The sequence below is a fragment of the Diabrotica undecimpunctata genome, chromosome 7 (genome assembly GCF_040954645.1).
Source record: "Diabrotica undecimpunctata isolate CICGRU chromosome 7, icDiaUnde3, whole genome shotgun sequence".
NCBI lineage: Eukaryota > Metazoa > Arthropoda > Insecta > Coleoptera > Chrysomelidae > Diabrotica > Diabrotica undecimpunctata.
The window spans coordinates 75,497,508-75,521,655 of record NC_092809.1 but is presented as its reverse complement, the minus strand read 5'-3'; the positions used below and the strand labels follow the sequence as shown (position 1 = coordinate 75,521,655).

The 24,148-nt window shown below is 33.0% G+C and overlaps 1 protein-coding gene across 1 annotated transcript; it reads right to left on the bottom strand.

Annotated features, from left to right (window-relative positions):
• Window positions 1–1,758: 1,758 nt before the first annotated feature.
• On the bottom strand, window positions 1,759–24,072 carry LOC140445507 (uncharacterized). The gene is made up of 4 exons (XM_072537560.1): window positions 23,625–24,072; window positions 14,775–15,145; window positions 4,167–4,686; window positions 1,759–2,491 (listed from the first exon to the last, which is right to left on the bottom strand). Exons 1-4 carry the CDS (start codon window positions 23,932–23,934, stop codon window positions 1,812–1,814), a joined length of 1,881 nt encoding a protein of 626 aa, XP_072393661.1. The 5' UTR covers window positions 23,935–24,072; the 3' UTR covers window positions 1,759–1,811.
• Between the last annotated feature and the right edge of the window lie 76 nt (window positions 24,073–24,148).

The following is a 24,148-nucleotide window of genomic DNA, read 5'->3' as shown; positions in this document are numbered from 1 at the left end:
TCTTCCTGCCTTGTTGCACTCTATAGTCTATATCTCGTTCCGTTGTTCCTTTACTGCAGATAATACTTCCCAAATATTTGTATTCGTAGCACCTTTTCATTTGTCTAATTTCCAAATCCGGGTCTTCATCTTCACTGACTATATTCTGTTTTAGACATATTCATACTCATCCCCCATTTTTCGTATTCATCTTTGAGCTTTCTAAGCATATAATCTGCATCTTCTTCACAGCTTGCAATTAGTACTTGATCATCTGCAAAGAACAGCGTTGTCAGATAATGGTTGTTAAACTTCAACCCCATTTCCGCACATTTTTGTCTCCACTGGTGCAGTGCTTCTTGGATATATATTTTGAATAGGGTGGGGGAAAGACAACATCCTTGTCTCAAGCCTTTCATTACTGTAAATACCCTTGAGAAAGTATTTCCTGTTTTTACAGTGCTTTGAGGACATTTATAAATGTTCAGTATTGCTTTTAGATATGTTTTACTAACGTCCGTTTTCGTCAAGACACTAAATAAGAGTTTTAAAGGAACTGTATCATAAGCCTTCTCCAGATCTATAAATACCAGATGCGTAGGGAGGTTTCGAGCTGCTCGTTTTTCAATTACTTGTTGAAGGGTAAATGTGTTGTCCACGCACGATCTTCCTGCTCTGAAGCCGCTTTGTTCTTTAATTTCTTTATACTCCTCTTCTATTCTTCTTTTCAATATACGACCATATAACCTTCCCAGCGAGCTAGTTATGCTAATGCCTCTATAATTTCCGCATTCTTTTCTGTCTCCCTTTTTATAAATGGGCCAAATTCCAATCGTCTGGCCTTCAATTAAGCATTTATTAAAAATATTCACTAAGCTTTCCAAAAGAGCATCCGGTCCATGTTTCACCAACTCGATGGGAATGTCTCCAGGCCCGGGTGTTTTTCCATTTGTTTTAATTCTTTTTTCAGTTCTTTGTTTATCTTATGCACCTCGAGTTTTCTGTCATTGAGATATGGTCAGGCCTTCCAAAAATTTTAATTTTATACTGAATATAATATAAAGTATTATTTTTGGACGACAATCCTCCTGGCCTGCTCTAAGATTTTTCGCCATTCTGTACGATTTTTGGCGTTTAAAAACGGCTGTTATAGGAAGAGGTAAATCTATAACAAGAAAGTTATATTCCCTATTATGGAATAAAAATGTCAAATCAAACGAAGAAAAAGTTGTGTCAAATCGTTGCTAAAAAGCACTGTAACATACGGAGCGAAAGTGTAGACATTATCAGAAGAGAACAAAAGAAAAACGAATACGGTTGAGAGGGATTTATCTTACTTGTTTGAAAGTAAGGCCAGCACTGATTAAAATTTTTTAGTTTTATCCAACTTTCTCTTACCTCTAAGCAATTGCATTGCTTCATGTGAATTTAGTTACTCAAAGAGATCGAATGCGATTTTTGTTAGGTTTACCCACTCTTATCGGCCAAAGTTACTAAAATGCTCTTAACTACATCACCCAAACAAGATTGGCCAGAACCAGATTAAGAAAAATTGAATAGACATTACATTTTTAACTGTATAACAAAACTCAGCGGAAGTGAATATGCTCTGTTAGGTAAATCTTAAATATTTCTTCGGCTTTCGACGGTGTATATGCGCACTATGCGACGCTAGTTCAACCGTTTTTATCTGAACAAATATCGGATACCGATATCTACTACTATTGTGTATATCTACTTAATATTTAGTAATTTTAGGAAAATAAATAAGAAGTGATATTCATGTCGTAAAAATATATTACAATTGGTCAACGCCAATACAGATTTAAACTTTATTTCATAAAAAAATTATTATCTACAATATACCTAACACATTGTAATAAAACATTTCGTTCATGTCTAATTTCATTTTGTAAAAGTTTTTCTAATAAAGTAACTTTCCTTTTTCTGAAACCATACGGAAATTTATCTTTACTATGATTCACATAAGATTTTGTACTTCTAAAATGACCTTTGTTATTATGATTCTTATTTCTATTTGGCTGTCGTTTCCTTTTGCGTGTACAATTGGAAATTTCTATTTCGTTTTTATCTATCACAGTACATTCATTATTCTGTTTTTGATTTTTGACTTCAGTTGGAGGTTCTCCATCACTATCTGGGTATTTGCCTTCAACTTTAGATTCGTGTTTATTAGCTGGTGTCACTTTTACAATTGTTGCTTCAGTTTCAGATTCACTATCACTCATATATGCCCCCATTAGGGCACTAAGAGCGCCATTTAGTTTCATTTCCATCGGTTTGGATGGCCCACTACTCCATTCTTCATCGTCATAGTCGCTTAGCTCCTTTTCTTTTTCTTCTTCCATGGTAGAGGTACCTTTAAAGGGAAACACATTTCCATTCCAATCAGCTTTTTCGTCTATTAGAGATACAGTTTGCTTCTCTTTAACAAATGAACGCTTTTGTTTTTTCTTTGGAAGTGGCTTCTTGTTTTTTACAGCTTTGGTCACTAAAAAAGATATGCTGCAGTATATGTTCGTTACGAAAAAATATATCAAATTATATAATTTAACAGTTTAAGTTATAATAAAACAATTTAACCTACAGTACACGACATTTATGGTGAGCTGTGTGAGATGGCAAATTTTCAAGACATATACAATTCATGGATTTATAACATTGCCAAATCTATCATTTTTAAGCAAAGAAAAAAATAGCCACCAATTAATGTTGTCCATAATATGTTTAATCACCTTATATATTTAAATATATATACACTTAAAATAATCTGCTACGCAGATACTACTCTCTCAAAGTGAACATGATTAACAAAAATCTACTAAGATTTGTTGTTATATTGTATTGGAGCTGGAGGGTCAGATAATAGAACAAGTGATGAGTTTAAATATCTAGGCATCACATTATCTAGCTACGTAAGGCTAGGTCGCCAGATCGGTGAAGAGCAGTTTAGAGACATGTAAGGAGAACATTGTAGAGAAAGGAACAAGAAGAAAGGCGACCCGAAGGGAAGCAGGGTGCCCAGAAGCAAGCAAGAAGATAAGGCAGGATGAGAAGGGGCGAGATTGAATATGAAAAGGAAGGAACAGAGGGAGAGAAGAATTCCGTCGTAGTGAGAAATGTAGTATGTTGCGTCCCAATCAGGGCGATCCGGCCGGTAAGTCACCGCTGAGGAGGGTGTTTTTAACAGGTAGGTCTCTGGCATTGACGGCGATGATGTCCGAACAACCCCTCCGTGCGGTCTCTCTCGGATATCATCGTGTCAACGCTGGAGGAGTCCGGCATAACCGAGGCTGGAAGACGGTTTTGCCCACGTTCTAGAACCGTGGTATGTTTCGAACATTTGGACTAGCCCCCCCCTCATAAAATACAAAAAAATAATTGGTGTCGTTAATGCCCATCAAAATGGACGGTACCTTTGTACGCTACCATTCAATGAAAAAGAATTATCATACCGCGGTGTTGTTTACCAATTCAATGGACTCCCTAAGTCTAACACCACAATGAGCGGAGATTTTAAAAACCATTCCAAACATTTCTAATTTGTTTGTATATATCCTATTAATATATTAGTATTAATTTAAATATTTTTTAACTTCGTAAATAAATTCAATGATTAAGTTTGAAATAACCCCGATAAAGACAACAAAATATGTACCTTGAAATACAGTAAAAAAAATTTGAAAGTTTTAATCAAACAATACTTGACAACCATAACCTTAAAATAGAAGATTCATAGTAAATATCTGAATACTTTGATATTCTTACCTCACAAATTCACGAACAACAAATAATACCCAACGCACAGAAATGAATGTTCAAAACCAAAAGTCCTTATTTATTCTTCAAACAATTAAAAAACCAATATGTATTTCCAACTTTTATGGGACAAATATACACAAATTAGAAACGTTTGGAAAGGTTTTTAAAACCCCTGTCCATTGTGACGTCAGAACTTAGTTAGTCCAGACAAACAATTGAAAAAGATAGGGAGATAACCGGAAATGAAGACGACGCGATAAGATTTTCTTCTAGCCAAAAGAAACGTTAATATTAATCGGGGGTGAAAATTTACAGAAATAAGTTCAATTCATGACACTAGAATTTAAATAACGGGCAACAAAAACAGTCCTGTAAAATCTGAATATTTAAAATTCTATACTTACATCGATATTTATCTTTTCCAAATCGATTCTCGTTCTTTTTTATCCTTTCTCCCCTTTTCAACATGGCTTCCTGTTGTATCTGCCGTTTCATAATATTCTCTTTACTCGGATAATTCTTCTTCCTATCTTCCACCCACTTGGCTATATCTTCTGGAGTATTTATATTTCTAATTCTGTCATACAAACCGGTAGCATGTTGCATTAAAATGTGTTTCTCCAAAACTTTTTCGTGAGCGGTAAATGTACAGCCGTCTAAATTACAAGTTTTGTGCTGTGACATATGCTTGTCATATTGATTTTGATTATAAAAATCTCTCTCACAACTTTCACATGTAAAAAGAATTTCTTGCGTTTCTTGTTGATACCCATGATAGTAATTTTCTTCATAATATTGACTGTTTTCTTCATAGCTGTAGTCTTCATATTCTGTGTATTCATCAGTTTCATTTAAATCCTCATTCCCTTCATAAGTATTTTCTATGTATTCATCTTCAGGGTTATTACATTCGAAATTGCCTACCTAATAGAAAAAAAGTGTTAAATTTTAGTGTAAATATATATGTGAATGTTTTTTATGGCGGTTAATTATATCAGTTCACAAAGTTTCCACTATAGGTACTTACAAACTATATTCTCTTCACACAAAGATTGATTTACTTAAAGAAGAATAATCTTTAAAAACAAAGTACTTTTTTATATAGGATAATAAAAACATTTGACTTGAGACTTAAAGACAATTCTACAGGACAACAGGAACTTCATGAAAATATTTACAAGTGAATTTGAAACTAAAAGCAAATGGTATTGATGGCAATAGCAACATAAACGTCGTAACTTTTATGCTTGTATATTGTAGAATGTTACTGCTAACTAAAACCATCCAAGAACCAATAGCTAAATTGAAATAATTTCATAGCATTGATGAGATCAACATGGTAGTTTTTGTTCATTTATGGAAAACGATAGCAGTAATTACCCAATGATGCATTAGAAATTTTACCGCTTTTTATTAATATTAAAAATGTATGACCAAGAATCTTTAGGTTTCTATATTTGAAATATTCTGTAAAACTTTTTTATACATAGTAGTATATTCCTTTTAGACGTTTTGTGAAGTATATGCAGACTTAACCTATTGGTTGTCGGTTTCCAAATACTTAGGATTATAGAAAAATTGTATCACTTGTGAAGTTAAAAAGCCTTCAATTTTGAGCTAAACGTTGAATTAGACATTCATGCCAAATGAAATATTTGAATCCTCTAGTGTTATTTGTTTTCTTTCTAGCTTATGATTCTATGAGCGTGTCTCACCAACGCTCAATGTTATTAATTAACAAAATAATATGAATGAATTTTCAAAAAACAACTATTTATTTTGATACAGTAGCATCATATTTTTAGAAAACACTAGAAAATACTTTTTTTTTTGTAAAACTGAGTCACCAATAAAAACATTCACTTTGATCAAATAAAACACATCAAAAAAGAAATGAAAACGTAAAACAAAAGCAGACGAACGTGATGAAATCCAATTTGTAAAACTACTTTGAAAAAATGTCTTGAGTATCTGAATATAACAGAAGATTTAAGATATATGTAACTTACTCAAAATTCCTGAGAAACTGAGTTTCTTACTATGTTGGGTCTGAGGTGGAAATCTCTCCAATGATTGTATAAAGAACTCTTCACTTTATTATTGTTGATAAGTGTCTTCGTTGATAAAAATACTGACCGTTCTTAGAAAAAAAATTAAAGAAGAGAAATGAAAATGTATATTTGAAATGTGTCAAATTTTATTCTTCATCCTAGCTAAATCACCATTAAATCTTCTCACATGAGATTAAATTTATATACACTTACAGTTCTATACATTTCTTCTCAGACAAAAACTCAAACACTTGAAGTATAAGAATTAATTCAATTCTCAGTGTCAACAAAATAAATTCGCCTCCAAATGTACCAATCATTAACTTTGATGATCATCAACGCAGTCCCTCACTATCAGTGTGAAATATGTTTTCAGGTGAGAGTAAAATAGTAAGTCCCAAACACGTACCAACACTTTTAAATATGTCAATCATATAAATTTCCATTTCTCTTCCTCACTGTTTTAACACATATAAGCCAGTAATTATAAAAAATCAATTAATCTTGAATTAATGTTTTATTTGGCTACATAACTCTAAAAACGGTCAGATCTAGTAGTTAAGTAGAAAACACCAAACAAATTGAGTCATCCAATAGAAATTAACTTGCTGTCATACAAGTTTAAGTTCATTTATCTTATGGGTGTGACTACTATAAAACTAGAAATAAATGAGGCTACTTACGTTTTCACAATTTTTCCTGAGCAGTTTGAAAAATTTAGTTACTGTAATTGTGTCTGCAGAACAATACCACAATGCGTTTTCAGAAGAATGTTAACTTTATCATCTACCACACATCAACTTTGTGATAATCACACAAAAATACAAAACGTATTTAAAATAAAAATAACATTTTTGATGTCACAACCTTTCAAACAAAAATGTCATATCTTTTAAAAAATTTTTACTACAAGAAATGAATTTTTTTTATAATGGCCTAGAATATATTTCCAAAAAAAAAAAGGAAATAGCACTGAATAACCTGTTTCATCAATCTAGTTGATATCGGATCCAAGTTGAATGTAATAGTTTTCTAACTTGTTATTTTTTAACCCATTTTCGTAAATTTAATTTGTGTTCATGAGGTCAGTTTTCTTTATCAGATCAACAAAAGATGCAATTTTCATTATAATTCAGTCAATAGAAAAATACAGGAATAAAAAAATCTTAATCTTAAGAAAGCATATGATACGAGTTCTTCTAGAGATTCTGTGGTGGGCAGTGAATAAGAAAGAAGTCCTCAGTGAGTATGTAAAGACGTGAAAGTAGGATTGCATCAAGACTCAGTGCTTAATCCTTATTTATTCTCATTAGTGTTGGATCTAATAACAGCAAAACTACAGAGAAACATTTCCTGGTGCTTAATATATGCTGATAATGTAGTGTTAGTAGAAAACAGTGAAAGTGACTTGAGGAACTTGCGTTCCTCTGCATCTTTTGGCAGTGGAAAGAAAAGAAATATGTGAGAGAAGTGACATAGACTTTACTATTGCCGGGAGAAGAGAGGAAAGAGAAACGTCAATTTTAAGATGTCAACAAAAATGGAATACGAAAGATGTGACACAGTGGACAAAAATGATGATCCTGAACCTAAGAGATTGGGTGGACTGGCGACTGGATTATTTCCTAACGCAGGTTTTCACAAGAAAAAAAGGATGAGGCGGAGAATGCCTATACCTAGGACAACTGGACACATGCAATGTGGGAGTGCAATAGATGGATAGTAGACTAAGCAGAATGGAAAACTGATTTTGTGACAGTGAGAGAAATGTTAAGAGGATGATTGAAAATAAAGCAGGTTGGAAGAAAGACAGCTGGACCAATGGCAAAGGTAAGAGAGAAATATGTTGTCAGACGTTGGGAATGTGGAAATGCCTGGCTGGGAGTGATGCCGTTTTCCACGCTCTATCTTGAATGGGGTTCCCCTAAAAAAAGGAAACAAGGAAAAGGGAATCTCATTAGACAGACTGGATATATGAAGGGGTAGTGCTTCAGAAGTGTTGGTCGACCTTCCATTACAGCGGCCATTCCGCTTCCAGAGCGGTGGACAGGTGACAGAAGAGGGTCTGTTTTAACAGATAGGCTTTCGGCATAGACTTGGCGACGAGAGGGGGTTTAAAAGTACCTCAGGAACTATCGCTGGAACTACGAAGAATGAATCCTGTACTAAAACCAGTCAGGCAGCTTTCTGGACTGAGATGTTTTTTGAAGATTTCAGACACCCCTCTATGTTGACAAAAAAGTAATTTCCGAATGGTCAAACTGTTGTAATCAACATTACTTTTCTTCTTGCCTTTAACTTCTTTAAAGAATAAAAAAACACAAGGAACTTTAGAAGGGCAAGTCATGCACCCCCCACCATTCAACTACTTATTCTTTATTACCTGTCAAGAGGTTTCTAGTCTGATACAGCATTACAGTGTTAAACCATCAGCCCTATTTAGCATCATGCAATTTCTATCTGTTTCTTATGGCATAACTTGTAGCAAAAGAAACAATATATTAGTCTGTTGAAGCTGTGAAAATGAAATCATCCTAAAGGAGCTGACAGAAGATTTCTAGCTTTGTTTCAACAATTGAAGACATATATTGAAGTCAATATGTATGGAATCAAAGATATCAAAATTAAATTATGAATAATACTGAATAATATAATTCAAGGGGATACAGGTTACTAAGATATAGAAGCATTAAACAACAAATCTTATTAAATTCACTTTTTTGGGGTTTGCGTCCAGGAAAAGGGAAAACTTCGATAAAAAATCAATAGATAAAAGTTAAAAAACTCATTTAATATGAAGCTAAAAAAATTAGTGTAATAACATATTTCGTCAATGATATTAATTGTAGTAAAAATTTTAAGAATAACTGTGCCAACATATTTGTTTGGAAGTAAAAAATGTCATAAATTAAACATTTTGTATATTGAAATTTGAAAGCAACAAAAAATGTTAAAAAACATTTTGTAAAATGAACTAAAAATGTAAGTATTAACCTAATAAATAAAATATGCTTTCAAAGTTCTTAGTACTAAAAAGAATAACAATAAATATTTTTAATTGAAACACAAATTTACTTTAGATAAAAAGACATATTAATCTACAATTTAGTGGATTTAAATTGATTAAATTAATTTATAAAAGTATTCAACTGAATAATAATAAATCTATGTTCTTAAAAATGATCACTGTCATTTTAGAAAAGCTTAATTTTAGTTCAGCTGAATCTTTCTAACATATTTACACTAATATTAAATTCTTAACATTAACTAGCCCAGGAAAAAATAATACTACTTACTGAAAGTATTTTTAAGAAAAGAATCAAAAACTCAATAATGGATTTTAAGAATCTTTTTTATTAAATACTATTTTGTTACACAGATATATCTTCATATGATGAAGATACCGAGTTCAGAACATAAATAAATATTGCAACCCAGAACGAAAATAAAAAATACTATTTATAAGTTAATTTTTGCTCGCAACAAGCAAACATGTAGGTAATTCATAATAAATTAATGTCTCTATCACTATACAATCATGGATCCACAGACATACGAGAACAAAATTTCATAACTTACAATTACACCAAGTTAAAATAACATTGAATTTGTTTTAAATTAAGAGGCCAAAATATATTTTCAATTAATGTTAAATGTGGGGCCCAACTTAAGGAGGAGTGACTTCTTAACTGAAGTCTCAGCTACTGAACTGAGACTTGACTATTGTTGCCCAATGGGCTGACTTTCAGAATTTTTGTTCATCTCTGATTCAGCTGACTTTTTGCTACTGTCCTGTAAAGATATCCAATTAATTTAGATCGTTCAGCTACTGCTGACATTCCATAAAACATTTGTAAATACTTCAAAGCAGTTTTCTATTCACTTATCATACTCAAAATGAATGTCACTATTTTTAAAAGCAGAAATTACACAATATCTTAAAAGAACATTGTTTAAATTATAATAAACTTTTAATAAACAAACTATCTGTGCCTTTGGTAAATGTTAGAGAATGTCAAATGAGTTATTGTCATTATAAATGATGATGCAGACCTAAAGTAGAGTCCCAACCCTCCCAAGTCTGTTTCGCCATCTATTGCCAGTTTGCTGCACATAATTTTCTAACATCTTTGTCTATATCATCCTTCCATCTAAGTTTTGGCCTACCTCTCCAACTAGTTTGCCAGGGTGTGATGTAAGGATTCATCTAAGGAGGGTTGTTCTGTGGTTATCGTGCTAGATGTCCTGCACATCCTAGTCTTCATATTTTTATCTTATCTTTACCATTAGATATGTTTGTATTTATGGTATATCTCCTCCTCCAAATACTGTTTCCACATATGTCACCAAATATTCCTCTCAGAATCCTTCACTCAAATATCTACAGGAGCTTTTCATCTGCCTTGGAGACAGTAAATGGAGAATTATATTGGAATACAATATTTCAGTATCTATAAAAACCTCATAAGCATTACAGGATATTTAATACCATATTTTCCAGTGTAACAGTGACAACTAGCATTGTTCCGCCATTACAGTGCCAACTAGAATCTCTGTTCCTCAGTGTTTGGGAAAGTATGTAGTATTTATTTTCATATTTTACATTTAATATTTTTCTTTTATTGAACTATAATATGGTCTTATTTGAAACTACTTATTTGCTTTAAAGTATATTGTTTTCTGTTATTCAGTAAAATCTCAATGTTAAACTGGCTTGAACACATTTACTCTGTTTTTAAGTTCAAATAATTTGCCTTCTTTTGTTATTTCACAAAACGCTGTAAAGTATCGTATTTCAGTGACCATAAAGTTAGATTATTGCCCTACGGACCACCTTGAAGCGTGGCCAAAGTGTTTTCTGACCATCTCAAAACACTTCCTACCAAGACAGCGTACAGTAAGCATATCGAGTTTATCGGGACGTCCCTTCTTTTGTGCCTCGGATAGCGTCGCGACGGTCAACGCTACAAATCTATTATACTGGCTACAATAATTAATATACCAATATTTCAGAGGTAAGTCTTCTATTCTTTGTACAGATAACAGTAATGAGTTAAAGCCAGCTAATTTTCGTAATTTATTCACAATTAATATTTACTATTTTCGCTAATTTATTTACAGTCAAAATATTGCATTTTTTCTTCCATTATTATTCTAAAATCATTTAACCAGCGACCTTAAGTTTTACACAAAATATTTGGTCACAGTATGCACCTGTTAGTTTTGTTCCTCGACTTCCAAGTTCGTAAAGGATATTTCTAATGCGGTAATTTTCAACTTGTCTAAACATATTAGTTTTGTCCCAACACGACCAAGTTCGTGAAGGTTAATTCTAAGTTGTTGATTTTCCGAAAGTTAACAGGCCGATTTTCTGTTATTCCACCGTTTTTACAACCCAATCCTCTTTATTTATCTTTTTTCTCTTTTCTTTTCGATACTTTTTCGAATCTCAAAGAGACATATGTTGCATTCATGGAAGATTTTATTACTTCCCAACATATGACGCCGGTTCCTAAATCCGATTTTAAATCGACTATTTCTTATTACTCTCATGCAGTTTTCAAAAAACATTTTTATCGCTTTTCTTAAAAAATTCGTACTAGCTTCGACATGACGTTCGAGGTGTGTCGCTAGTCGACGCTTTTTATACCGATCCTAAAAGGACATCTCGTTCTTTACTTAATTTGCGATATTTTAGTTGTTTCATTTGCGATATAAAGCAAACGTATCGACAAATTAAAGTAAATAAGGAATTTTGAAACTATAAGGGGTTCTCTGGAGATCGGATTATTCTAAACCTCTCCAAGAGTTTTTATTACGTACCGCTACTTACGGCACTTCTTCGTTTTATTTCGCTTAAAAACTCTACAAGAGTAACTCTTTTATCTACTCACCTTCTGCAGTAAGCACTCGCTTAGCTTTCTAAAGCCCGATGGTTTTCTCACGACCTTCCGTCAGAATCACGCTTCAAGTGATTAAATTGTATCTACTCACTTTCTGCAGTGAGCAATTATTCACCTTTTAAAGCTCGATGGTTTTTTCGATAGGCAATGTACCAGCAACCATCTCGACGGCCTTCCGTCAGAATCACGCTTTAAGTGGTTTTCTTTTATCTACTCACCTTCTGCAGTGAGCACTCGCTTAGCTTTTAAAGCTCGATGGTTTTTCGCTAGACAAATAAACAACGTCAGCAACCATCTTCGTTTATTTTCAAGGCTTTGGCTCAGACATTTTGACATGTTGTTCGTTGACAAAGAGGAACCTTCCATTGTTACGGTGCTAGGCCTAAAATGGGACTCTACGACTGACTTCTTTTCTTATTCTTCTCGTCCCTTTGACAAACCTTGTACAAAGCGGGATATTCGTTCGTAAATCAGTCGTATTTTTTTCTATCCTCTTGTTTTTATTTTTCCATGTCTTTTTGCTAGTCAAACGTCTTCTACAACCGTTGTGGTACTTCAATGTATCCTGGGATGATGAAATATCTGAACAAATACAACCGACCTCTGTATGTGTTACATTTCTAGTGTTATTTCCACACAAGACCATCTATCGCAAGATCGAAGCTCTTGGCAGCTATTCTGCTGACTAGTCACTTTTGCCAATGAGTTTCGTCCAATTTTCATGCTCGTTCTGATTCGACAAGATTGGAGCTCTTGGAAGCCATATTGCTGGCTGATTTAGTCACATCTGTCAAAGGGTTCTTCTTCTGATGTTTGGTCTAATTCGGCGATTGCGCTCCCTTCTGCTAATTTTTCTACCCATAAATTGCCTATCTTATTAAACACATGCAAGAACTGATACCACGCTCTACTCGGCATTATATGCCCTCTAATCAAAACCTCTCTGATTGTGTTAGTCGTGTTTATCACCGGCACAATTGTTACAATTTTCACTAAACTAGCATTTTCCTACCGTGGAGCTCGTCGAAATATCATTAGTCCCGGCTGTCATAGAAGACTTTTTTCTGAAATGCGACACCACGCCGAGATTTCGACGTTGTTCTTCTTCTTGTTTTTTTCGCACCCCATGGACTTCTTATAGGAAAAAAAGGCCAACGGTATTCTGTTTGACATAGTCTTCCTAGTTGAGTAGGTCGAAAAATTCTACTGACTCGACGCTATTCTTTTTTTAACTGATGACATTGTACGCGTTGTTAATCTGAGCACAGTTTCAGATGGCATCCAACAATGTCATGTGGTAAAAATATGACCGCCGCTATTTGTCAATCCGTATTTTATTCTTACTTAGTTATTTATTAGTACATTGACCTTTTCATATCTATTCTTTGCACTTATACTTTCAGCTGTTCTTAAAAACATTAATTTTTCGAGTGGGAGACTCAGTGTCTCAGTTTTATATTCATTCTTGTATGGGAATAACCCTATGAATACAAAAAGGTGTTTTCTGTATTCTAAAATAACTTTAGATAAATAGAGCTTATTTTATTATTAAAATCAAGCAAGATGTGACTCAAAGTTGAATTCAACTTATTTTTCAATGCATTACATCAAGTTCTATGATGATTGCTGGTATTATATAGATGACATATCCCCAATTTCTTCGTATTATGTTTTATAACTTTCTGTAACTGTCTTGAAAGTTATTTCAGTTTTAGTCTAAAAGTATGTTTACAACTCATATCTTTCGTTTAGTAAAATAAATGTAAATTCTTTTAAGTGTTTTGTTCTTAATAAATGTTGAATGTTTACAGTGTTCAATGTTTCATTTATATTTGTTTTAAGTTTCGTTTTTTTTTTTAAATTAAACCTTATTATAAAATTGATGTGTCTAACTTTAATTCCTATAGCTTTTCAGTATTTGTATGGTGCTTTTTAAATAAAATTTCCCTCTTGTTAATTTGAGATTTAGTCTTTAATAGAAAATCCGTTTTATATATGATATTGCATTGCTAATCATTGAATATTTTATATATGGAAATAAACTATGATGAATTGTAACAACAGTTACAATTTATGGTAGGAGTAAACTATTATGAGACTATGAGACACAAAAAAAAAATTCATCATGGTTTATAGCAGTGAATAAAATATTCAGTGAGAAAACATACAACAAGAAAATAGTTTCAGAGTGATATTGCTACGTTTCTGAATACATTTATAAATTACATAAATAGCTTACAACTTTATTTTTAGCCCCAAATTAACAACTGTCGTTATTTAAGGATAAAGCTTGTTTCAACTTACATTTTATAAAGACACAACACAATATTCTTTTAAGACATAAAATTATAAAAATAATATGTCCAAGAACTGAATAATTATCATGGGTATATTAAATAAAGCCATCTAAACCCATTTATCTTAGGATAATGAAATTAAAAAGAAAACAAAGTAAGTATGTGGATAAAGAAATTATTGCAAGCAAATCAAAAGGATTGCTCCCTTTTTAAAATAGCAAAATTCATTTTTGTAAATGTAAAGTGAAATAATTTTTTTGATAAAATTTAATCTAAAAACAATCGCTTAACACTCAGGTAACATCATTTAAAAATTTAATAGATCGATCTTGATTCAAATTGAAAATGAAACAAGGTGGAGAACTGCCAAAGAAATACTTAAAGATCAACAATATTTTATTTTTCTTTGGAAGTTGAGTTAGCAATTATCAAAAACAATTATGATTTTTATTAATACTACTAGAAGTATCATTCAAACAAATTTTATTCTATTGACTATTATAAATATTTTAAGGTCAAATATAGACATCCAATTCCTGACAATGATGGAATTCTGCTGTAAAAAAAAATATTTATCACCTGTGCTTTGGATAATTGCTTAATAAATAATTCGTTATTAATACTTTACCCACTTTACAGTAGGGGTAGAGAGAATAGTATGATTCAATGTAAAGTACCTATAAGTGGATGTCCGCTGTATAATCAATAGGTGCCGTAACTCGTGTGAAATTAGTTTCGGGCAATAGCTGCGGGATACGCACCTCCTGATGCCCTGCAGATCCCTTTTCGGCTTCCTCATAAACTTCTGCACATTTATCTCGTTGCTCCTTGTATTTTATCCAATCTTCCTTCTTCTGAGAAGTCTTGGCTTTATAGAAGAATTCTTCTTTCTTTTCAAATTCAGCTTTAATAGCTTCTGTCACAAAAGATTTGGTTAGATCTACTTCAACAGGAATAGTTTTACCTTTTCTGATGATTTTGCTTTTTTTGTTGATACCTCTGAAATTGTTGTTAGGCATTGGTGGTCCTGGTGGAAAGCGGCCCTTGCCTCTCATTCCTCCTCTAAACATGCCACCTCTCATTGGTGGGGGCATAGGACCCATCATCATCATTGGTGGAGGTGGTCTCATACCTGAAGGGAGTCTCACAGTAAAATAGTTGATATTTAAAAACTTATATTAGAAAACAAATAAAAAATCAGAGCACTATAAACTTAAATAAATTTACTTCGAATTTTACAAGTATAGGATGGTGGCTAGACACATAGACACAGATAGAGAGAGGGATAGAGCAATCGAGAAATTTATATTCTTCATCACTAGACACTATCCTATACTGGTAAAATTCAAAGAGAGTTAAATGTAATTTTTTTCTAAATATTTCCTTAACCAGGCAGTTCAAATAATCATTAATTATGAAAATAATTGTTTTCTTATTGACATATTAATAAATGCTTATGATAATATCCTTTAAGATCAGGATGACTCAGCTGTTTCCCATGGATCTTAAGGTGCGTTTTCACCAAAAAACATTTACAAACATCTACACACAAACATTAACAAACATTTGCTAACGTTTGCCAACACATGTTTGGCACAGTTTGTTAAAAACAAGAACTCGAGAATTTGAGTAAGTTTGCAAACATTTGCCATCGTTCCGTCTTGTTTGTACAAAATGGCTCCGAGAATATAAGTTATATCTGCGACTAGTTTTATAATCATGTTTGAGTTAGTAAAAAACGAGAATGTAAAAAAAAAGAAGAAATCGTAGATTTTGAATGTCAAATTTTTTAAAAAGGGGAAGTTTAATAGAACTTCTGAATGATTCGCCCACATTATTTCTGTTGCTATTTCACACCAGGCGTATAAATTTTTAAAATTTATTGTAGTATAGCTTATGACTGGCATTCCATATTTCTTGTTTCATTTTGTAAAATTCAATTAATTCTAAACATTTCTCATTATCCCATTCCATTTTTTTGTTAAAAAAAAAACAAATAAGTCTCTACTAATTACTAATCACTCTCCGAAAACAAACTATTTCTTTCTACTATAGGTGCGTTTTCACAAAAAAACAACTACACACAAACATTAGCAAACATTTGCTAACGTTTGCCAACACATGTTTGGCACAGTTTGTCAAAAACAAGAACTCGAGAATTTGACTAAGTTTGCAAACATTTGCCATCGTTCCGTCTTGTTTGTACAAAATGGCGAAAAGAGAAGTTATATGTGCGACTAGTTTTATAATCATGTTTGAGTTAGTAAAAAACGAGAATATAAAAAAAAGAAGAAATCGTAGATTTTAGATGTCAAATTTTTTAAAAAGGAGAAGTTCAATAGAACTTCTAAATAATTCGTCCACACTATTTCTGTTGCTATTTCACACTAGGCGTCGAATTTTTTAAATTTATTGTAATATAGCTTTGACTGGCATTCCATATTTGTTTTTTTTTGTAAAATTCAATTAAATTTAAACATTTCTCATTATTGCATTCTATTTTTTTTTGTAAAAAACAAATAAGTCTAGACTAATCGCTCACCGAAAACAAACTATTCCTTTCAAAACCTAGTGTCTCCACCAAACACGCACGAACAACGAATCCGTTTGAAGTACTGACAGCCGACGGAACCGTGCCAAACAATTGCAAACGTTTGCAGTTGTTTGGGAGCGTTCTGAAATCTGTCTACCCCAACCAAATAAAATTGTTTGCTAACAGTTGCAATCATTTGCAAACGTTTGCAAACATTTTGCGCGCTTGGTGAAAACGCACCTTTAAAGGTATTCGCACAAAGAATGTTCGCAGTTAAATTTGGACGGTGTTCGCAGCGATATTGTCTGTTCGTACCGTCGTCGAATCGAGATTGTATGACTTGTTCCTAGTTTGAATTTAGTGCGTATTTTTCGGCATGAACCCAAGTTTTCCATGATTTCACAGTGGTCCGTATTGTAGTATAGCTTATGACTGGCATTCCATATTTCTGGTTTCATTTTGTAAAATTCAATTAATTCTAAACATTTCTCATTATCCCATTCCATTTTTTTGTTAAAAAAAAACAAATAAGTCTCTACTAATTACTAATCACTCTCCGAAAACAAACTATTTCTTTCTACTATAGGTGCGTTTTCACGAAAAAACATCTACACACAAACATTAGCAAACATTTGCTAACGTTTGCCAACACATGTTTGGCACAGTTTGTCAAAAACAAGAACTCGAGAATTTGAGTAAGTTTGGAAACATTTGCCATCATTCCGTCTTGTTTGTACAAAATGGCGAAAAGAGAAGTTATATGTGCGACTAGTTTTATAATCATGTTTGAGTTAGTAAAAAACGAGAATATAAAAAAATGAAGAAATCGTAGATTTTGAATGTCAAATTTTTAAAAAAGGAGAAGTTTAATAGAACTTCTAAATGATTCGTCCACATTATTTCTGTTGCTATTTCACACCAGGAGTAGAAATTTTTAAAATTTATTGTAGTATAGCTTATGACTGACATTCCATATTTCTGGTTTCATTTTGTAAAATTCAATTAATTCTAAACATTTCTCATTATCCCATTCCATTTTTTTGTAAAAAACAAATAAATCTCTACTAATTACTAATCACTCATCGAAAACAAACTATTCCTTTCTACTATTGGTGTGTTTTCACGAAAAAACATCTACACACAAACATTAGCAAACATTTGCTAACGTTTGCCAACACATGTTTGGCACAGTTTGTCAAAAACAAGAACTCGAGAATTTGACTAAGTTTGCAAACATTTGCCATCGTTCCGTCTTGTTTGTACAAAATGGCGAAAAGAGAAGTTATATGTGCGACTAGTTTTATAATCATGTTTGAGTGAGTAAAAAACGAGAATATAAAAAAAAAGAAGAAATCGTAGATTTTAGATGTCAAATTTTTAAAAAAGGAGAAGTTCAATAGAACTTCTAAATAATTCGTCTACACTATTTCTGTTGCTATTTCACACTAGGCGTCGAATTTTTTAAATTTATTGTAGTATAGCTTTGACTGGCATTCCATATTTGTTTTTTTTTTGTAAAATTCAATTAAATTTAAACATTTCTCATTATTGCATTCTATTTTTTTTTGTAAAATCAAATAAGTCTAGACTAATCGCTCACCGAAAACAAACTATTCGTTTCTACTATGACAGACTATAAAACCTAGTGTCTCCACCAAACACGCACGAACAACGAATCCGTTTGAAGTACCGACAGCCGACGGTACCGTGCCAAACAATTGCAAACGTTTGCAGTTGTTTGGGTGCGTTCTGAAATCTGTCCACACCAACCAAATAAAATTGTTTGCTAACAGTTGCAATCATTTGCAAACGTTTGCAAACATTTTGCGCGCTTGGTGAAAACGCACCTTTAAAGATGTTAAGGCGTAACTGCACAAAGAATGTTCGCAGTTAAATTTGGACGGTGTTCGCAGCGATATTGTCTGTTCGTACCGTCGTCGAATCGAGATTGTATGACTTGTTCCTAGTTTGAATTTAGTGCGTATTTTTCGGCATGAACCCAAGTTTTCCATGATTGCACAGTGGTCCGAGAATAAATGTATTTAACTTATTGACTTATATCAGAATAAGAATCCGCTTATTCTGGGATCTGAAAGACCATGATCATTTTCGAAAAAACTTAAAAGATGATGCATGGCGCGAAATAGGTGAGAATGGACATGCCACCAGAAGATTGTAAGCCGAAAATGATAACCCTATCGACATCGTTTAGGCGCGAAAAGAAAAAGGTCTCCACAGGGACCGGTGAAATAGGAAAGGGTGAGTTGGATAAAACAGAAATTGTGAAAGCATAAATTATATTTCACCAAATTGTGTTCATTAAAAATGAATAAAATAATTATATTCATTTCTACACAAACAAATCTGTTACTTCGCACAAGTTGGTTCGTCGCTTTCCATGGATCGCGATGAGTTCGCTGTAAACATATTTTCAACGAACTGTTCGCGAGCAGTTCGCGTACAGTTCGGCTCGCATATGTGTACCCAACCCATCTTTATATTTGCAACATACAGTTCCAGAGTCGTTCGCGAACTGTTCGGCACGCGTATGTGTACCCACCTTTATAGATCTCTGGATGTTATAATTATAAATTTATCAGCCTATAAAAATATTTATAAACAAAATACACATTCTAAATGAGTATTACACGTGTTTTGTATAAATAATTGTAATTAAAACCTTATTTGTTTAAAAAATCTAATTTTCATGCTTATTTATTTATTATGGGATAAAAACTACATTTTTACTACTATTATTTCAAATCAATACAGATACAGACTCTGTAATTGATATTTGATACAACTGTTTACATTATCAGCACTTATAATAATCTTCAATTGTGTTTTAACTGGAATAAGAATCTGATGAAAGAAATGCTGACAGCAGGAACATAACTCTGATAATAAGTTGTTAAATTGTGTTTTGACTGAAATAAGAAGAATTTTAAATCAAATGTCAAATGGCACATGAACCATATTTAAAAACTCAACCAGAGTGGGTTTAAAAATTTTAAGTTTAAAATACATATTTATTTTTTCCCTTTAATGGACACCTCCCTTAAACGAACATCCTATGAAGAACAACTACTGTCCGTTCAAGGGAGAGTTCAGTGTGTATATAGTCCCTCTAGAAAGTATCCGGAAAAAAGAAAGCAGAATTATAATTTTATAGTATTTATTTCTATCACTTGAAATATAAAATTTCAACAAATAATTCATCTCATTTACTTATACAACCTTCATTTAAATCTAAACACTTAACTAAACGTCCAGGTACACCCGAAACTAGGTCAAGGCCATAATTTTCGGTAATGACCAAATCAAACATTCTTTATCTCGTTGTGCTGCTCGTTCCACTTCAATCTTTATCAGTCCCCATATGTTTTCAATGGGGCTAAGATCTGGAGATGCTGTTGGCCACGGAATTGTTGCTAATTCCTGTTCTTGCATCCAAGCTTGAGTATAAGCAGAAGTACGGCATTATTAACTACAGAGAGGTGTAGTACCACGCCGAGATATTGCTCCCCAAACCATTATTTTAGTCGGAAATTTGGAAATTTGAACGGTAACATTTTCTCTTGATAGCACTTTTAGATGATTTGCATCAAGCTGGAAACAACTTTCATCAGATATAAAGACATTATTAAAATTATCTTCTCAAAACCATTGACAAAAATCTATTCTTCGTTGCCTTTGCAAAGGTGTCATTGTAGGAATTTTTTTGGATTCCTTGATATGTAGCTTTGCTTTTTCAGTGACATGGGGACAGTTTCTGGGCACACTTTTATTCTTCGTTGATTTCCAAATCTCTGTGCTAATTTTCGAAACCCTAGGCGCGGATTCTGTCGTCCTAAAGCCACTAAAGCATTTAAATTGTTTCCGCATATCTTAAGCGGTCTACCCGAAACTGGTCCATGTCTCATATCTATGCCATTTTTTATCCTCTTTATTGTCTCATACACAGCACTTTTTCCGAGTTCAGTCAATTGCACTAATTTTTTAACGTTTTGGACACCCTTTCTATACAAATATTCCACCAATTTTCTTTTTTCTACTTGTGACATTATTTCACAAACCTTAAGTCTGTTTACAAACAACAATATTTGACAGATGGTGTTGTCATGCGATTTTGTCCTTAATCTACTATCGGCACAACCTACTTGATGTCTTAAAATGTTACAAAAAGGAAATCTATTAAAATTAGGAATAATATAAAATTCCTGATACTTTCTAGATGGACTATATATATAATTCATTTATTTTTGGATAAACAGGGACATTTAATACACTCAGGGGTCTTTCGGAGCACTTTAGAATTTAGATATAGCACAGACCTTGGGGTACATCAGATACATGAGGATATAATAATAAATTCAAAGGAATACATTTGGATTAATTATACATTTATTTATACATTTGGAATATTTTTCTAAAAGCTTCTGATTAATTATTGTAATCTGCTTTTAGGTTAAACTTAACATGTAATAATTATGTAGGTAAAATACACTTTAACAGCAAGAGAAGCTCAACTTCAAAATTAATTGGGAGTCCAAAAAACATATCGCTACCTACATTCTAATAGCACATATGAGAATTTTTAGACAAAGTGAGTTAAGATATTGACTCTGAGTCTATTGCGCACGCTCTACCGAATGGTTCTAATCTGAAGTACCAGAACACATTATTTCATTATGTATAAATTTGTAATAGCAAGGATCAGATTCTTTCTCAAATATGTACTAATACCACTTATTCGGTCAATTCTAATACCATGTTAAAGTGTACCGCTAAATTTGAGTTCTAATTTTACTTATGAACCCTGAAAAACAGCAAGTGCATATTCTAATCTAAAATATATGAGTTGCCTGTGGTACACAAACATTGCAGGAACTATTGGTGGAATGAGACACACAGTGACTGACAAGCTTCAGCTTTTGTCTGTTTTTGATAGACTATTTACAAGAACAGTGCCCGAAAGAAAAATTACTGGTCGTGATATATAGCAACAGATGCACATATCAAAACCGCAGCGTCACAATGGCAAATGCATTGTTACATTTGGCTATCTAAATGGATTTAGAAATAGAGCAAAAATTTTTAGTTAAAGGGCATACGCAGGTGGAATGTGAGTCTGTCCACGCCTGTATTGAGCGGCAATTGAAAAATTGAAAAAAAAAAAAAGATATTTATGTGCCTGATGATTATGTGACTGCTTGTCAGGATGCCAGAAAAATACCATTTCGATACGATGTAAATTATGTCACACATAGTTTTAGTAAAGATTATACCGCCACCAAATTGCAATATTATGATTCCATCCATCCAGGTAAAAAACGAGGTGACTTGGTTGTCACAGACATTGGGTGTCTAAAATATAGCATCAGTTGTATTGAATATAAATTAAACTATGAGGATGTATGCCAAATATTACCTGGAAGAATGTTTAAAGTGCCGATTGACGAGGATCCTCTAGCTCTATTTCATTGCACCGTCAAGTGTCATCAACCAATTTTTCATAGTTACTATCGACAATTTACCGCACCTAAACAAGAAGTGTAAGACAAAAAAGGCCGACGAGGAAAATAAACATATAGAAGAGAATAGAAAAAAAATTTAAAATCAAACCAAAAGATCAAACCAAAGTTAAAACAAAAAAAAGAAAGAATGAAACTTAATTCACTTTAAATTTATTTGTTACTGTATGGTTTTAGTCATCTGAATAAAAATAATACTTGTTACTTTTACCAGATTTAGCCATATGGCTCACACTCCTTCTAAGGGGAAAATTCACTCATCGCAGATACCTACGGTATCAACAGGATTAAGCTCTGGTGAGCCCTTTCCGTGTTATCAAGCACTAGGTGACTTGGTATGCTGGAGTATCTCCCAAAAATTTTCGTACACATCTGGATGTCACAAGGAGTACAGCTCTCTGCATGGCCTTATAGAGATGTTCATTGAGACCTAGCTGTTTTGTTTTCTAGGAGGTTTTTGAGAGTACATAACATCATGAGCAAATAGAATAATAGGTACTGCCTGGGTACTTTCCATTCTCCATTGTCGCCTGATTTGTATTTCTAGATCTCTGTACTTGGCGATCTTTTCGTTGTATTTAACATGTAAATTATTGGTCTTAGGTATTGCCAAGTGTTGTTTGCCTAGTAAGTTATTAACTAGTATGAGATCCGTTCTATTATGTGCCACTGGTTAGTCTGCAAACACAGTGCTGTCCCAGTATAGCTTGTAGTTGTCATTTTCAAACATTCTCTCAGGGACATATAGATAATAAGGAAGATGGTCGGTTTACAGAAGTTACTTTTAAGTTGGTTACTTTTACTATTCTTAAGTTTATTATTTAAGGTTTCTACAACATAATATTCAGTATTAATATCCATGCATGTCACTCATAAGACCAACTTAAAACAACACAGAGCTTTTGGGTGATGTTCGTTGGTATGTTATATTAAAAACATATTACATCAATTCTTATATAAGTAAACGGTACCACATATGAAAATGTATAAACAATTCTAATACAGTGTATATGGAATAACAAACCTAAAATGCCACATATCAAATAAAATTATAGTTCTAATACTGCTTAAGTGACCTAAAACACTCCAAAGCTTATCTTTAGGAATTTTTTTTATTACAAACAATAAAAAGCAAGAATGTTATAAATGAATATGCAATAAAACTATTAAGAATATATGTCACAAAAGAAAAAATCAGTTTTTTCGCTCTGCTGAAAAAGTTACATTACTCATACCTGGTATTGGAATGTAGGTAGTGATATATAATTTTGCTTCATGAATGTATTCTTTGTGTCAGTTAACACATTCTAGTTTTGTTAAATGTTTGAATGAAGATTGATATAAATCGTTTTTTTGGTCAATTTGTTATCAAAAAATATCATTTGATGAACCTGGTCATCAGTTACAAGATTCTGAACAATATAGTTTTATTCTACAATAATAAACACCGCCCTGTATTATAAACACCACCTAAATTTTATATACCTTCATTAAATTAACATAAAGCAACACTAATAGATGTCATTTTTCTATTTTTGACTTACCTGGTGGAGGCCTCATGCCTGGTGGAGGTGGTCTCATTGGAGGCATCATGGGCCCTCTGGGTCCCATCATTCTTGGCGGCGGAGGGGGAAGCGGACGTCCTCTCATAGAGGGTCTTCCACCGCGCATCGGAGGACCTTGTGGAGGCCTCATATTTCCTCTAAAACCACCTCGCATCATTCCTGGATTCCCAAATGGCGGTTGTCCATTAAACACACGCCCTTGCCCTCGCATTTTTCCATTTCCACCACGACCTCTCATATTTCCAGGACCTCGTCTATTTGGCTTTCCCTGTTGTACTGGAGCTCCCATTAGAATTTTTATTACCCAGTATCCCAATTTTCTGTTTTTACCTCATTCAGAACTTAAAAAAACCAAAGCGTCTTCACGAAATCTATGACGTTATTTAAGTAAAACCAGAAAACAGAGTAGAGAACACAGAACACAGAACTGACAATGACAACTGACATAACAGGTACAGCAATATTATTAAACTAAACTAAAAGAAAAGTCACTACAAACAATT

Coding starts and splice junctions, on each gene's coding strand:
- LOC140445507 (XM_072537560.1), bottom strand. CDS start 23,934: ATGGGAGCTCCAGTACAACAGGGAAAGCCAAATAGACGAGGTCCTGGA. Junction 4,687..14,774: donor GATCTGCAGGGCATCAGGAG/GTGCGTATCCCG, acceptor TTTTTCTATTAG/GTAGGCAATTTCGAATGTAA. Junction 2,492..4,166: donor TGGAAAAGATAAATATCGAT/GTAAGTATAGAA, acceptor TATCTTTTTTAG/TGACCAAAGCTGTAAAAAAC.